At 43.6% G+C, this 17882-nt stretch overlaps 1 protein-coding gene and 1 long non-coding RNA gene across 2 annotated transcripts; one reads left to right on the forward strand and one right to left on the reverse strand.

Moving 5' to 3' along the window:
• Positions 1 to 5492: 5492 nt before the first annotated feature.
• On the reverse strand, positions 5493 to 9659 carry LOC135263598 (uncharacterized). The gene is made up of 3 exons (XR_010332499.1): positions 9520 to 9659; positions 8929 to 9044; positions 5493 to 5837 (listed from the first exon to the last, which is right to left on the reverse strand). It is a non-coding gene; the product is annotated as an uncharacterized LOC135263598 (long non-coding RNA).
• On the forward strand, positions 9036 to 17631 carry LOC135263597 (arylsulfatase I-like). Its single transcript, XM_064351828.1, has 2 exons — positions 9036 to 9822; positions 15447 to 17631. The coding sequence occupies exons 1-2, from the start codon at positions 9500 to 9502 to the stop codon at positions 16882 to 16884; spliced, it is 1761 nt and encodes a 586-aa protein (XP_064207898.1). The 5' UTR covers positions 9036 to 9499; the 3' UTR covers positions 16885 to 17631.
• The last annotated feature ends 251 nt before the right edge of the window (positions 17632 to 17882 follow it).

Below are 17882 nucleotides of genomic sequence, written 5' to 3' on the forward strand. Positions count from 1 at the left end.
GAATTGGCTTTGGGTTCTCAATTATTAATTTGTGACTCAGGTAGGTAGAACAAAACATACACAGGGCATTCTGTGGTTGCTGCAGTTTTTATCAAGAGATAATATATCACAAATGCCACGAATTTCTGTTTGTACACCGAAGGGACTCTGTAATTCTATGTCTCTGTGCATCAATAATAAATAAGTGAACAAATAAATAAGATAGGCCAGTAGTAGTGGGCAGGTAGGGCTACAGCTTCCAGTAATGAAACACATCTCCGTGTGGTGTGCTGTCAGTGGCAAAACAACAGGAACTCAAAAGTTTGAATCTTATGGGGAAAATTGAGTCAGTCAGTGCATTATGCTTGTTTATTTGCTGTCAGGCACCTCTATCCAGGGCAATGCACACAGCTTGCTTTTTCATTTACTCTGCTGGATATTTACTGGGACAGTTCTGATTAATACTTTTTCTCACAGACTCAATGGCAGAGAGGGGAATGGAACTGGGAGAGGAAAATAACAGGGATCAGCTCAAACTCAGCCCCACAGCCCTCACACTTTGGCCTTGCTGTTGTCTCGTTTTATAACAACAAATAACAGGGTTGCTATTTCATGTATTTAAGTCTTCCACCACCAAGGGGGCAGTATAGTCTCCAGCCACAAGTTTAAAAAATCATTAATTTCATTGTGGCCACCATCTTCTCAATTAATCATCCGGTTCCCACTTGATAGTGATGCATAGGAATGAAAGTGCAATGTTTATGCTCATTCAGAATTTGTATGCTGATTTATTTAACAGTGGTTTTGAAAGTCAGATTTGCAGCAACCTAAGACATAATAATAATAATAATAATAATAATAATAATAATAATAATATGTTTTTTAAAAGAATAAAATAATAATAATAATAATAATAATAATAATATTATCTGCTAGCGGCAATGAAGCGGCCAAGCACTATGACAGACTAAACATCTGATTCAGCTCACTGGGTACAGTGGCACCGTCAACACACTTTTACATGTATGGCAACCTGTCCAGGGTGTATCCCTGCTTCTCACCCAATTCAAACTGAGATCAGCTCCAGCCCCTCCTGCAACCCAGACCAGGAATAAACTATTTAAATAATGGAATAAATACAATTATACAGTTTGTGTGACTGTTAAAAATGTATTTGGCATCATATTTTAACATGAACTAAGCTTTCAACAACATTGATGGATTTGTGTGTGTGTGTGTGTGTGTGTGTGTGTGCGTTTGCAGGGTTTATTTCCTATATGAGGAAATAAATATATAAGTCTGGTCGCAGAAACAGTATAATGATGCTTGCATAGAGGAGCCCCTGAGGTTTTTTTTAGAAGACAGCCAGAAAGCTCCCACTCACACCTCAACACCTCAGTCTAATCTGGAATGGTTTCAATCACGTTTAGTTGGGATTGTTGCAGAACAAACTGTGGAACAATATGTGCAGCGAATGTGAAGACTACGTCTGACTGCTCTAATCAAATGCACAAATACTCTTGCTCTTTCACGCACACGCCTTTTCTCTAACACACACACACGCGCACAAAAGAGTGATTATTGAGCAACCCACTTGTAAGAATAGAACATAACTTTCACAACAGCTTTTAATGAAATACAGCAATTACAGTACTGTACAGTATTCTTCAAAGAGTCTAAAGAGTTTGGAGACATTTGCTTGAGCTAGAGAAGATAAGATGTTTCTGTACACTTCAGAATTCATTCTGCTGTTGCTATCGGCAGTTACATCATCAGTGAAGACAAGTAAGCCAGCACTTGTGGCAGCCATACTACATGCCCAAATCGTAACACCCCCACCATTATGTTTCACAGATGACAGGGGTGCTGTCGATCTTGGGCAGTTATGTTTAATCTTCATACTTTGCTCTTTCTATCACTCTGCTACAAGAGAATCTAGGTCTCACCTGTCCACAAGACCTTTTTCCAGAACTTTACAGGCTCTTTTAAGTGCCTCTTAGCAAACTGTAACCCAGCCATCCTGTTTTTGCGGATAACTAGTGGTCTGCATCTTCCAGCATAGCTTCAATAGTTATGTTCGCGAAGTCTTCTGAGGACACTAGTCACTGATGCATCCACAACTGCCTCCTGAAGAGTGCTTCTGATCTGTGGGACAGGTACTCGCATTTTTTTCTTCATTATGATGAGAATTGTTTAGTCGTCAACTGCAGAGGTTTTTCTTGGCCAACAATGTTTCAGACAGTTCAGACACCCTAAGGTTTGGCCTACCATATGTCTCTGACAGTTTCTTTCCTTATTTCTCAGCCTCATAATGGCTTCCTCGACTTTCATTGGTTAAACTCTGATCCTCATTTTGACACTCCAATGACAGAAAATAAACGGAAGGAAAAGCCTTGAATCGAAATTAGATTCTGAAAGCAATCTTATACCTGCACTAAGTAAGAAATTAAACACACCTGACTAATCATAAAAACCTGGGAACCCATTTGTCCCAAACATTATGGTGCGATTAAATGTGGGGACTTTATATAAAAGTGCCAGAATTTCTACATGGTGACATCAAAATGTATAATTATACCCTTTAATAAAAGCTGAGAATCTACACTTTAACCGTATGTGAATGGTTTAATTAAAAATTGTGGAGTACAGAGCCAATCAAAAGATATTTCTTTTGATAAATACCATTTTCACAAAACACCATGCTGTGAAACAGACAACTGTTTCCTGAAATGCCAACATCAGTTTTTAATTCACATTAAACTGACCTTGGGTCTTAAGCATACAGAACTCTGCAATAGACATGATTCTATGACATTTTGATGAGTCTTTTATGAAACCCTATTTTTCAGTGTTTACCAGAAAATAGGTCCACTTTTCAGGAAATAGGCTTTCAGACCTGCCCCAGAATGTTCAAGAACATTTAATAAAAAATTACATTCAGCTCTGTATTTTTAAAGTTAAATTTTTCATTGTCTCTTTCCAACTTGTCACCTGTTCTTTATTTTTGAAACCATTTTCTTTCCCTTTAAAAAAAAAAGTATTTGAAAAAGTTGCCCTAGGTGGGTTGTGACTGTTTTATAATGACATACAGTCCTTTCTTTTTGTCATTTCTGTTCTATATATTTCAGGCCTGATTTACTTTAGTGCCATTTAACAGCAAAGCAAAGTTGTTTCTTTCTTTCCTTCCCACACAAGCAAGCCTCATAAAAAATCTCTGGGCTGGAACACCATAACTTGCGCTCTCCTCAGCCTTTCTCTGTCTGTTTTATGTTTTTGGCCCTGTCAAACCATTCCACCTCACACTCCTGCACTCCTGTGGTGAGAATGCCTCCTAACCCTTCCGGTTCTTTATTTATTTGGTGGGGGGGGGGGGGGGGTTAAAACAACTAAGCATACAATGGCCACCGCATTTATAAAAAGTGAGATTGAAGACATGGCTAGATGGCAGGCTTTAGCCAAACAGAATTTGCTACTCCTGTGATGGCCTAGGACATTCCTGCCTAAAGCAGGAACTTTCAAACCCAGTCCTGAGAATCCATTATAGTTAATCTCTTGATCAATTTGAGGTTGTTGAAAACATATGTTTGTTGGCTTTGTTCCAACTGTAATTGCCACCTCTGAATTCTAATGAGCTCTTAATCGTTCTTAATAAGACTTTCTATGTTTATTGATGGATTACTAAGCCTCTTAAGGCCATATTAATATCAGAAAATAATCATTCCATGATGAATAAACGTCTCATTTTTTTCTACATGTGCAATGCCTATGTGGCAAGTGATTATAATGATTTAAAGAGAGATTAGTTGATTACATTATAGATTTGCAGATGAAATCACTGGGGTCATGGCTACTGAAGGTGTGGACACTCAATCATTGAAGCAAAACAATTTGAGAAAAATAAAGGGCTCAAAGAAAGTAAATGCCAATGAGTTAAAACCTGTATCGTGTTAAAATATGTTTATGGAAGAAAAATAATTACGCAAGAACCCGAACACATGTTTTCAACAATCTTAACTGATTAAGGAACAAAACTAACTGTAACAAAAACCAGAGTACACGGTGAGGAGCCAGGTCAAAGTAATTGAAAGGAGGCATGTTGAAGATGGGCCAATTGCAGGCAAGCAGCAAGATCAGTTAGGTATCAATCAAGGGAATTAAGTCATGTGATAGTATAAGGGGTCAAGGCTGAGAGAGCTGAAGAAGTTCTGTTCACTGGCATGTTAGTAGGGGATTTGGAGTGGTGTTGCGTGCAGTGGAATAGGGGGGCCTTAGGTGGGGGGGCTTGGGCGGGGGGATGTGGGAGGGGAAGGGTATGGGGATGGTTGTGTTCACAAGCCAACGGCCCAGTTTACAACAAAATCCCTGCCGCATCCAAGCGCAACATCTGTTGCAGATATAACACCAGCGCTGTTCTCAACAAACATCTCGGCTAATTATTCCCTCTCATGGTTTCTCAATTTCTCTGAATTAGAGATCCTGGGGCTTGATATTATGAAATGATGCAGATTAAAGACTCCAGCAGATAATCAAAACCAAAAGTTTTGGTCTGAGAATGACAGAGATGAATGCCTACCATACTCAGTCGGACTCTGGATGGTAGCAAAAGAAGAGTTATCCTAATTAGTGTGCTAGGAGACAGGGAAATTAACTCTAATACAATTATAATACATCTTGCTTTTATTGCTTGCAATGAATATACCTAAAATGCATCAGATTGAAATGCATTGGTAGTCAACAGTAGGGAGACAGAACATTCATTATAGAAGTTTATGGAGTTCAGTATTGGGTGGATCCAGGTCTACAAAGTATCCACCAGAGAACTTGCAGTTTTCTGTGGGCTACTCCCAGCTCCTCTCCCCTGCTCATTTCTGCCTATCCCTGAACAGAAAGCTCACTGTGGAAAGGCAGGAAGTCTGCTCAATATAATCCATGCAGTCAATAAAAATTAGTTATGAAAGAAAAGGGAGAAGGGGGCACCGGGGGAAAGATGGTCAGATCCCCAGAGTGAAATCCGGGGAGGGGGGGGGGGGCTTTTTTATAGCCACATAGTCTTCGGGAAAGTTTAGGAGAGGTGAGCTCTTGTTGACAAAATCGCTTGGGTGCATAGGCAAGTATGCAGTGTGCATTTAAAATTTGGTTGGGGGGCAACAAACAGGAATTTGATGTGTCCCCCGTCCACCCTGGGATCATCTACATCCATGTGCATAGGCCTTGAATTATTCTTTGTGTTGAATGGAACAACTGTCCAAAAGGGTCCCCTCTAGCATTGTTTGGTATAGTTTATTTTCTTTCTGTGTATGAATAACAGAACAGCAGATGCAGGTGCGATAGTTTCTTCTGTTTGGTGGGAGTGGTTTTTCCTGCTGGTGAGGTAGTGGGTTCTCCTGTGGGCCTCCAGTTCATCCATGCATGTTTTTGAATGCATGTATTCTACAATCTGTGAGGAAGGGCTGAGGGTGGCCACTGCTCACGTGGTGGACAGACAGGACAGAACAACAGAAAGTTTGGCTTACCGCCTTTTATTTGTCCAAAAACACCAAAGCAACTGAAGTCTTTGAGAACAATCAAGCAAACAAAACTTCACAGAAAAAAGAAACCAATGCCACACAAAACTGACACAAATCCACACCATGCATTCCCTAAACACCTCTCTTCTAGGCCTGGAAGCCAGGCCTCTTACAGAGCCCATAATTTCGTAATAGGCCACAGCTGATTGGACAGCACCCCAGTTCCCTTGCTGGCACCACAAAGCTTAAGAGTGAAGCGTGAGCTTCAGCCTTTGCATGCTCCCCACTCAAACGTAGTAGATGGCAGAATGAACCTCTTGATGGCTTGCAACCCATCCTCAAAGGAACTTTCTACAAATCAACAGCACAGAGATTATGCTGCTTAGTGGACTGTGGAGACAGTAGAGGCGAAAGCTGGTATCAGGTGCCCTGGCCAATCAGGTGCCTTTGCAACCTGCCTGACCAAGATTGTGGTATGACACAATCAACAGACAAACTGTACGCATTTCAAGAGGCTAACGTTTTTCGGAAGGATGCCCCTGCTTTTGTTTGCTCAAACAAGAAACTGACAGAGGGACAATGTGCTAACGCATTCCAAATTTGGAAGACTAACCAGGAGGAAATCCACAAATGAAACTAAATCCTGACAGTTGTCTATTTACATTGCCCTGTAGACATCTAAAACTTTAAAAATCATATCTGAGTCTGATTGAAGTGCTAATCAAGTCCCTAATTCAGTAATGCAGATCTCTGTAATTATGCTTTACATCCATATGCATTACAAGAATAGGTTATTATATGATACATTGAGGGGAAAAACAGAAGCTATGCACCACATACAAGGATTGGACCCACAGCCTTCATATGATGACAGCAATAGGGGACCTACTGCAATAATGATGAATAATATATATGTAATGTTTAGCCCAATCTTCCCAATTATTAGCCTACATTGCAAGCAGCACATTCAATATCGTTAACACTGTTTTCATTGGCAGAGGGTAGAGGAAAGCGTTAATAGTTGAAGCTACTTTAACCCAAAACTGGTAAACACACTGTAAAATTCACATTATAAGACTGGCAAACTACCTACTGTGCTAACGAGGCAGCTGGTAACAATAGATGCGAGGCAGTGCCTCCACCCACACTTTCACCGCACAGTAATGGGATTAGGAGAAATGGAGACATTTATTCTGTGTATGTGTAAACCATTGTGTTGTAATGTACTGTAAAGAGAGACAGAGAGAGAGAGAGAGAGAGAGAGAGAGTGTGTGTGTGTGTGAACATGTGTGCATATGCATGTGTGTGTGTGTGTGTGTGTGTGCATGTGTGTGTATGTGTGAGTCATTGTGAGTGAAGTACAGAGCTAAGGTTGCAGGGCAGCTGCAGTGTAAACTGTCTTTGCTAAAGGTCCGACAGTGAGACAAGGTATTTTAAAGCTCAGAAAAAATTCTCCTTCAAAAATGCTTGTCACCTGATGATTTTTGGGTCGCTGTGCACTAGAGTATGGCAACCAATCCTTCTGTTTTCAAAGACCTGAATTCCACTGTAAGATAAACACTTCACTTGAGACCAAATTCCAAGAAAGTGAAGACATTTCCTCAAATTTAAAACATGGTGACACCAACAAAAAAAAAGACCTTGATGAATAACGCATTTATTAATTTCACTTTTTAGCCAATCCAGAGCCTTCGCTCTGTAATAAAGCACAGCATCTTTATGAAGACAAACACAGATAAATAGTGCTGACAGAGGGAATGCAAAGAAGAGAAAATGATAAGTGGTGTTTAACAAAGTGTGGTGTGGTGAACAGTCCTTTTCCAGCATGTCGCCCTGACCTGCCTTGTGCAATAAAAATGGACGTCCCCCATAACTCCTTCCACCCCTCCTCCGCCTGCACTACGGCTTATGTTTCGTCCATGCTTGCAACATTTTTTTTAACAGAAGCTCATTCAACACCCAGAAAAGGCATGCTAAACTAACTAGCTTCCATGGCCACCTGAAGACTGACCTTTTCATTCTGAATATAGAGCAGAGGAGTCAATCACCTTACATCACCTTCTGAAAGCTTACCTCCTCAGACTGTACCTACACAGTAAAAACATCCAGTGTTCATTCAGCTCTGAAAGAGTACGTATTGGGGACCATATGAACTCTGTAAGAGTTGATTTTACACTGAACATTTTATTGTGTAGGACAACAGATCCAACCTCTACCTTCCATTCCGCCCTGAAAACTCAGAATGTGTGGAACACTGTGTATGCTAAAGGGATCATTTTTAAGCAATTGCATGTCCGTGTGTGCGTACCTGTGTTTCTTTGTTCGTCAGCAGTTAGATAAAATGTGTTTTTTCCCCAGCCGTAAGATTAAGATGTTTTGCTCAGAGACAGCGGGAAGTAGAAAAGAATGTGTATGTGACTGAATCAATCTAGAATGTGATAAGTATATAGGTTCAAGTATACACTCATGTATATAAACAGAGAGCTTGTTGCCTTTCTTGAGAGAAGCACTAAACCGATGTGTTGCGTATATCTCTCCATGCTGGTGTAAAAAAGAGTGCCTTATCATGTGACCCTTCCGAATGCCGAATGGTTTCATTTCCATGACAATTCCATAACAAATGTACCGGGAACAACAGGGTCAACTCCATGTACTGCCAGGCTCGAATTTTTAAAACCCAAATCAAGCTCATTCTGAGGCTTAAACTTAATTTAATAAGCACATAGGTATTTCAATTGTATTTCACTTCTAAGGCTCTGATGTACTTGCAGATTATAAAGTGCATATGTAAGTGAAACCATCATCCCAATGAATAAATAAATAAATTCAGACATTCTGGTTGGTAATGTGTTTGTTAAAAATTCCCAATGGATCTACAATAGTGTTAAAAAATTATCAAATCAATGAGTTAAAGCAGTGTTCTCCAAGCATTGACTGCCTGGTCAAATAGGCCACTAGCCCACTTACTAGCACTTCAGTCAGACTCAGAAGCCTATCAATTAGTCAATAGCAATCCAGAACAATCACTGGTTTTCCCCAATTTCCATGATACTTAGAGAACTTGCCCTCGTCAACTGCAATTGCGAGCCAGTGTAAAACTTGTTCACCTTGGGGAAAGTCAATTTAGTTTTTTTACTTTACTCTAATAGCCCTACAATATTGGGCACATTACGGCTGTGTTTTTTGTTTTATTTGAGTTTTTTAATGCAACAATGGTGTAAACATATTCAATGAATCTAAACAGGTTAACAAGCATTAGCCTAAAGACCAATAGTGTTACTCTCACTTTTTAGCTGTAATTCCCCAATCAACTGGCTACTTGTAAATCTGAGAAACACCCTGTTCAAGTATTTGAATTATGCATTTGACCCAGGCAAGTTTGCAACTGGCTGGCACGTTCAGCAGTAGGAACACTCGGTTACGACTGACGCGAACAAGATACCTGATGGTGGGCCCCGAAGGACAATCTGAGAACGTTTTCCTCAACATTACAAATCGGTCTGTACGGTCACGAGCGTGTTTTCTTTGGCATCCTGTTTCAGCTGGCTGTGACGTTCTCTGTCGGGCGGGGTTAATAATACAACCCGCAAAGAAAGAAAGAAAGAAAGAAAGAAGTTTCAGAAGAGCATATGAGATGAGACCGCAGTAGCAATTCAGTCTGTCGCAGTCAAGCATGCAGACTGCAGACAATTTGCAACTTTTGTCTGATAAAAAAGTTTGATTTTTAAAACATATTCTATTATAAAATTCCGACTTTATTTAAATACAGAATCTACTACAAAGGTACGTTTGAGCCTTATAACTTAAATTAAGAATGACTTTCGTGCGTTAAGGAAATTACATAAATTTCAACTTTTAAAATATATTTTTGTTCAAGTCCTCAAGCAGCGAAATACTTGTTTCAGAGCAAGGACAAGACCAGGAATTAGAATATACACCGAAACAAAAGAGAACGCCCACAATTTGAATATCTTTACTTTAGCATCTTAAAAAACCGTGAATTCTTACAAGCCATGGCAATGAACGCACTAACCGGGCTTTCAATGGTGAGTTTACTGAGCCTTGGCTACATGTCCTGGGACTGGGTGAAGCCAGATCAGATGGAGAACGAGCCTTTCTCAGACTTCAAAGGCAAGAAACCCGAGTTCAAGCCCAGGCAGCCGCCGCATATTATATTCTTTCTGACGGATGACCAAGGATTTCACGACATCGGGTACCACAGCTCGGACATACGAACCCCCACGCTGGACAAGCTTGCCGCCGAGGGCGTCAAGTTGGAGAACTATTACGTGCAGCCCATATGCACGCCGTCACGCAGTCAGCTGATCACAGGCAGGTAAGAATGTCAAGAGCACATAGTGGTCGCTTCGTCACACAGCCGATGGCTATGGAAATGCAGTTTATAATTCTCTTACTAAAGGAACTTTCATAAAGGATTCACAGCGTATATTCTGGAGAAGTATGCAATCTGGAACAGATAAAAAAAAGTTGAACAAACGTACCGCCCTTCCCTGCAGTGGTATTTTATATTTCGGTTAAATGTTTGTTGGTTTTAAAATATACATATGTTTTTTGTTTGTGGCAGTTTGCCATAAAATAATATGTTAATAGGCAGGGTGAACACAAGGGTTTATGAACACATTCAAAGTATGCTTAAATATAAATGTTTTTCACCGCATTTTTATGTTTTACATACTTGTCATTTTGTTGAAACCTTTTGGCAAGCTCTGAAACGTGATGGCACAAGCTGCTTCAAAACTGCTCCAAAGAGATTTCGTTGTGATGTTGTATGTGTTAAATGTGGAATTTATTTAAGAAAAAGCTAGGATATGTACAGTGCAGGCCGTTGTTGAGATGAGAGATTCTTTATAACAATGTTCATTTTTATTTGCTTAAAACTTTCCACAAAAGAAATACGGAGGAAGTTTGTCAACTGAATCAATATTGGAGACCACCCAGACAGTAACACTTAGAATTGTTAGAAGTCTTTGTTGTACGTCTCTCTGGATAAGAGCGTCTGCCAAATGCCTGTAATGTAATGTAATGTAATTGGCTCAACTTAGTGTACTCAGTGTTAGCCCAGCATTTACAAGATCGAGGGTGACTTTTCGGTGTTCTCACTTAAACACTTGAGCGTAGACACACATACATGTATCTTGAGGCTCAAAGGAGTGTGTGTGTGTGTGAGTGAGTGACTGTGCATTAAACAAAACCTTGCCAAGTTGTGCACTCAGGGTTGGGTAAGCTGGTTGGTGGGGGGGAGCTGCAGGCAGCTGCTGTCCAACCACGACAACAGCTGTGGGGCGGTCTTAAGTCTGGGTGGGATATCCTGCGCCTTAGCGTGAGTCACTCCAAGACGAAGAGATGACCATCTCACTGCTGCGCTGGCAGAAGTCTGGGAGAAGTCTTTCAGCATCTCCTGTTTCCCATAAACATCAGAGAGAGAGAAAGGGGGGGGGGAGAGATACAGGATGAATCCGCATACTTGACTTTAAAAGGGCTTTAGTATTCTGGAGTAAGGGCAATAAAGCTGTTATATTTCCACAACAAAAAAAATCCAGTACATTTCCACAGCTTGCACTGAATATAATACCATTCTGGCAATGAAATAGATTTACAGTGTTGTTTTACGCAGTAGAAATGTATTACCCAATGGACCAGTCAATTAAGAAAATATTAGCAAATAGCCACCAGAGTTTCAAATGCTTTTCTTCTTTTGTTTTTCATGCAGCATATTATTATGGGGACTGAAATGAAGCCCCTAGAACAGCAAACTCTATTTATCAGATCAAACGGTTTCATCTATAGTATCAGAAGTTATAATTTGGGCCTTATGCCAGATAGCCAGGTGGTTAAACTCAGGCATGTTTAACACTGGGAGTTCAGTGATTCTTAGTGTTGGGTTATTTTAAAAAAGAAAAGGAAAACGTTGCATTATGAGGTATGGTCGTGATGTGGAGTGGTGCCTGAACAGGATGTGATTATCATTCCTATGACAAAATCTCTTCCAGACTCGCGAGGTACACCTCAGAAGAACAGACAGACACCTTCACACACACACACACACACACCCACACACTCACTAACACATGCAGACACACACACACACACACTCACTAACACATGCAGACACACGCACTCGCACACACGCGCACACACACACACACAGGCAAATGCACACAAACACACTCAGACAAACATACACATACGCACACCACCTGTGCTTTGAAAAACACCGGACCCTGTGATTAAGTGCTTGGTCTCAGCATGTCTCTTCAATTGTCATTTGTATGCTTGGCAGCCACTTCTCCCCAGTCTGATTTATACATATTACTTAAGATATGTCACCCTGTTATTTTTCTTCTTCCTCGCTATTTGAAATGCCCTACTTCATTTGTAAGCCTGCCTCCTGGCTGCAGATTTTTCCATCAATTAGGGAAGGGAGTGCAGACACGCGCGTGCACACACATCCCACCAATCCGCGCTGGCCGCCATCGCTTCTCTTTGCTCTGCCCTCCTCCCGCTGAGCCCTGCGGTCCTGGCCTCATCGCATTCCCTGTCTGTTCCCATGCGCAGCTGGGACCGGCAGACCGCAGGTGCTCAGCTGGCCAGAGAAGGAGCTGTTGCTCAATGAGACGAGTACGACCCTGCCGGCTGTAACCCACCCCCCATGGCTGCATTATAGGGGGCTAAGGGGGCTGCTGGGCACAGTCACCACAGGCACAGATTGATTCTGTGCCAGACCATGGGGCCCTGGACCCCAGCGCCTTAGCAGGAGGAGCCACCCCAGCTAATACAAAAACATTCTCACAATGTTGCTGCCATACAGTGGCGGCAATGTTATAACACTGACAAAACATTCCAGAAACATTGTGAGAACGTTTTGTGTCAGCTGGGACCCAGCAGCCCATATTGGGGGTGTGCAGAGATAACACTGTGTGTATGGGTAAATGCATCAGCTCTGCTGGTCTCTTTTCTTCTGATGCCAGAATTGCCCATGCGGTGGAGAACCCTGGGGTGGGGGAGGGGGGTGGCAGAGGGGATGCGGTGGCTGGCAGAACGGATTGTGTCTGTGTTTATTCCCCGCGTGGGCGTACTCGTTCTCGCACCTCTCAGACCCACTGGATGCCATTTTGTTCAATTCTCAGCCTCAAGAACACTATGAATACACGGCGCTATGGATGAATCATAGGAATAATGACAAAAAACAGAGAGGATTGCCAGTTTTAATATTGATTTTGTTTTTTGGAATGAGGTTGTGGATGGGATTGCTAAGCACTTGCATTATGCAGAGCTACCAAAAGCCAGTATCTACACACAATTTTTGAATTGTATCTTTTTACTTTATAGCTCAGCATAAAAGGTAATGCAGAAATGAAGTTGTAACTTCGTAATGAGTTGTCATTTCCGGAACATTCCCAGACTCTGTGGGTCATTCAGTCCAAAGACACAGCTGTGACAAATGACAAAAATATCAGAGCTATGACTTGCTCGCCAGAGTCATAAAGTACTAAAAGAACCGTCGTAAAATGTTCTGCTGACTTCTTCCAACCGCGCTGTGCTACTTCTGACACTTAAAAAAGAATACAAACCTAATGCAAACCTTTTTCTTCCCTTTGTAATTGACACCTGTGCTTCTGCAGGTACTGTTACGGTACATCACAGCCACACACAAACTGGAAGCGTGGAAACTGAATGTGCATCACATTACATTACGGGCATTTAGCAGGCGCTCTTATCCAGAGCGACTTACACAGCATTTTGCATTTATACATAGTATCCATTTAAGCAGATGGATATATACTTAGGCAATGTAGATTAGGTTACTTGCCCAGGGGAACAACAGCAGTGTCCTACCTGGGAATCAAGTCTGCAACCTTTAAGTTAACAAGGCCAGTTCCTTACACTTTATACAACACTGCCACTTGTCCACCATTGCTTTGATACACCCTCCTTTCAGACACTGATGTATAGTCTGCTCATGCCAACAGGAGAGGGCTGCTGCTGATTGGAGGAGAGGGATTTCTGGTGCTGATGACACCTTGTAACCTTTTGGTGAATGCTATTTCATTAGGGGCATTTAGCAGGTTCAGTTACCCAAAGTGACCTGACACAGGTTTTGTTTTTTTACATAGTGTGTGGATATGTAACTCAAGCAATTCAGGTTAAGCACCTGGCTCCAGGGTTCAATGTGTCCTACTTGGTTCTCTCTCTCTCCACCGTAGCTAACGTGTGGTGGCACAAAACTGTTGATGTGCATCACCCAGGTGGGTGCGACACATTGGTGGTGGGTGAGGTGAGTTCCCACTCATCACTGTAAAGCACTTTGGGCATTTGGAAAAGTTGCTGTATAAATGCAATGATTCATTCATTAATTCATTCATTCATTCGTACTTGAGAATCAAACCTGCAACCTTTTGGTTACAAACCCAGTTCCCTAACATGGCTGCCATATATGGGTACTATGTCAGTGGTCCTCAATCCTGGTCCTGGAGAGCTGCTGTTATTCAGCACTTCAGTAGCACAGCAATTGAGTCAGTTAAAGTAGCTGATTGCAAGTCTAACTCAGTTCACCTGTTTTCTTGGGTCTGGTTTGTTTGCCGATCTTAAGACGAAAACAGAAACCAGCAGACTCTGTGGCTCTCCAGGACCAGGATTGATGATAACTGTGGAGTGTTGTTATCAGGAACTGTTGTAGTGACCGAAGGCATCGTGCCCAACTCTCCCTACCGCAGGCAGGGGTAAGGTCACAGTCAAGCAATTAGATTAAAACCTGCAACTCTAGGACCCAGATTGCACCGATATAGTGAACTTGTTTTTCCAGGGATGGCACTCTGGTGGCACGTGGCTAGGACGGCTTGATTGAATTTGGAAGCTTCCGTATTTCCATCTCGTATCCGTGCATAATTCCTTCCTGCACATTGTTAGTCTGAAACCCTGCTGGCAGGAAGTGCAGGCTCTTGGTAGTGTGGCACAGTAGGAGTTCACTGAAATGACGTTTGCTTTTTGTGTGTGTGTGTGTGTGTGTGTGTGTGTGTGTGTGTGTGTGTTTAGACTGCAAAACCAGAAGAGCTGAGGAGCTGAATCAAATCCTTGCTGTGTTAAATTTGAATAACAGGCAACAATCAATCTTTTTGTTCTGATCGTGTCTCACCTTAGCAACAGTTACAATGGTTACAATGAGCGTAACATAACATAGGAACGTTTACGGACAAGAACAGGCCATTCAGTCCAATAAGGCTGGTTATTTAGCCCACGCTGGCACTATTCAGCATTGAGTTAAGTCTAGTGCCTACTCAATGACCCCAAATGACAAGCTGTTACTAAATGACTCGACAAGCTGTTCCATGAATTAACAACTTTGTTTTTGGGGGAAAATTTTACCTTCAATTAATGTCTCCTCGTTCTGCTAAGGAAGCTCTACAATCCACGTTATTGAAACCTTTGAAAACATTTAACTTTTGGAAAGTTATTGGCTTATTAGCTAGTGTTTGTTGCTATTCATGATAAAGTTGAATTGTTTATTTGCACATGTAGGTTCGTATTTGGTGTTGGGTTTGCAGTCACAAAAATGTATATCTTATTTTAGATGAATGTAAGAGCACTTTTGTTTCAAAACTTTTGTCCTGCTGTGTTGTTTTGTTATTTACTGTAGTTTTATAATTTTATGTATCTTTAGCTGTGTAGCAGTGGGTGGCAGTGTTGTATAATGGGTAAGGAACTGGTCTTGTAACTTAAAGGTCACACATTTGTTTCCCTGGTAAGACACTGCCATTGTAACCTTGAGGAAGGTACTTCACCTGCATTGCTTCAGTATATATCCAGTTGTATAAATGGATGCAATGTAAATTATATGTACAAGTTGTGTAAGTCCCTCTGTAATGTAATGTAATGTAATATAGCACTACATGTATTTGAGAAAGGAGAGACTAAAGTTGATGAAATTGTTTTCCTGCACAGGTATCAGATCCACACGGGTCTACAGCACTCCATAATCCGCCCCCTGCAGCCCAACTGCCTGCCCCTGGACATGGTGACCCTGCCGCAGAAGCTCCGGGAGGCGGGCTACGCCACCCACATGGTGGGCAAGTGGCACCTGGGCTTCTACAAGCGGGCGTGCCTGCCGACGCGCCGCGGGTTCGACACCTTCTTCGGCTCCCTGACGGGCAGCGTGGACTACTATACCTACGACTCGTGCGACGGGCCGGGCATGTGCGGCTACGACCTGCACGAGGGGGAGGGCGTGGCCTGGGGCAGGGGGGGCAAGTACTCCACCCACCTCTACACCCAGCGGGTGCGCAAGATCCTGGCCGCCCACGACCCCCACCGGCCCGTCTTCATCTTTCTGTCCTTCCAGGCGGTGCACACGCCCCTGCGGCCGCCCAAGGGCTACATCTACCCCTACCGGGGCATCGGGAACGTGGGCAGGCGGAAGTACTCCGCCATGGTGTCCATCGTGGACGAGGCGGTACGCAACGTCACCTACGCCCTCCGCAAGTACGGCTACTACCAGAACAGCGTCATCGTCTTCTCCACCGACAACGGCGGCCAGCCCTTCTCGGGGGGCAGCAACTGGCCACTGAGGGGGCGTAAGGGGACGTACTGGGAGGGGGGGGTCCGCGGCCTGGGGTTCGTCCACAGCCCCCTTCTCCGGCGGCGGCGGAGGGTGAGCCGAGCGCTGGTGCACATCACGGACTGGTACCCCACGCTGGTGGCGCTGGCGGGGGGCAACGTCTCGCGGGCGGACGGGCTGGACGGGTACGACGTCTGGCCGGCCCTCAGCGAGGGCAGGGAGTCGCCGCGGCGGGAGATCCTGCACAACATCGACCCGCTCCACGTCCGCGCCAACCTCGGGTCCTGGCGGGACGGCTTCGGCATCTGGGACACGGCGGTCCAGGCCGCCATTCGCGTGGGCGACTGGAAGCTGCTGACGGGCGACCCGGGGCATGGCGACTGGGTCCCGCCGCAGATGCTGGCCAACTTCCCGGGGAACTGGTGGAACCTGGAGCGCGGCGCGGGGCCCCGGAACTCAGTGTGGCTCTTCAACGTGACGGGCGACCCGTACGAGCGCCACGACCTCTCTCGCCAGCGGCCGGACGTGGTGAAGGAGCTGCTGGCGCGGCTGGCCCACCACAACCGCACCGCCGTGGCCGTGCGCTACCCAGACGCGGACCCCCGGGCCAGCCCCGACCTCAACGGGGGGGCGTGGGGGCCCTGGGCGGGGGACGAGGACGAGCGGGAGAGGGAAGGCAACGATTTTGGCGGGGCTCCACGCAGAAAGAACTGGAGCAAGAGCAAGAATAAAAAGAACATCAAGAAGAAAAAGAAATGCAAAATTTGCAAACTGAGATCCTTCTTCAGAAAGCTGAACACCAGGATTATGTCCAACAGGATATAAGGGGAAAATGGTATCACCACAGTGATGCATTCACTGAGCCGGAAAATGTGCACATTTATTTGAAAACTTTGAAGGGGAACACTTGCCTGCGTTTACTTAATATTATCTCTTTCCAGCATTAGTTTTTTTGCATAACAGATTGCCACACCAGGTGTTTTTTTGCTGGGTTTTTTTATCTCACTATCTGGTGTTTCAGTCACGATATCTTCCTTTTATTGATGTTCTTTTCACCTTTCTTCTGTGTTTGTGTCCCACTATATTTCGGTTTTGAACCACTCACATTTGATTTAGAGATCCATCTTCCTATTGTGGTGTTCCTTGACTTTTGGCTTCAGAGCACTAGACGCTGAACTCTGTAGGAGCAGAGCTACTGCTTTGTGGAAATCGGTCAGTTCCCAGAGCTCTGAAGTACTAGCTCTTCGTATAACCTGCAACAATACCTCTGTAGCAGTTGCTATGCAACTCATTAGCGCTGTTACTGCGTCTCTGCAGCTCTGTAATCATAGCTCTTTAGCGATAACCCTTTGACTCTGTGCAGTAGGTGTGCATTAAAAAAAAAAAATAACAAAGAAAACAAGGATCATTAAAAAGTAGCAATTCAAAGGCTAAGGGGGCAACACACAGTTAAAAGCGAAGATGTAGCAATCACTCTGTCTCCCCACCCCCTCAGCATTTTGTTTTGTACTTGACAGCACTTTTGTACTTGACAAAATAATAAAATAAAAAATCATTGGTAGGATATGCAAAGGCCGGATTCAGTTTAATTTGATCCTTCTGGCGGGCCCCCTGGTGGTTGCAGCGGTTTGCACACATGGAACACAAAGTTAGTCATGTGTGGAGCACATGTTGGACTGCGGGACATGCAGTGGGGAAGGAGCTATCGTTTGGGGTTTTCGCACGATGACAGCGCAGCGGGGGGGTCACGGGTCAGGAGCGGTGACCCCACTCTATCTCTCAGGTTTCCAAAGGAAATACTCAGCGCAAATTGAACCTAAAAC

This window comes from Anguilla rostrata, chromosome 9 (assembly GCF_018555375.3).
Source record: "Anguilla rostrata isolate EN2019 chromosome 9, ASM1855537v3, whole genome shotgun sequence".
Lineage (NCBI taxonomy): Eukaryota > Metazoa > Chordata > Actinopteri > Anguilliformes > Anguillidae > Anguilla > Anguilla rostrata.

What these genes read in the sequence shown, in the direction of transcription:
- LOC135263597 (XM_064351828.1), top strand. Translation starts at nt 9,500, where the DNA reads ATGGCAATGAACGCACTAACCGGGCTTTCAATGGTGAGTTTACTGAGC. An exon ending in AGTCAGCTGATCACAGGCAG is followed by an intron (nt 9,823 to 15,446) that starts GTAAGAATGTCA and finishes TTTCCTGCACAG; the next exon opens with GTATCAGATCCACACGGGTC.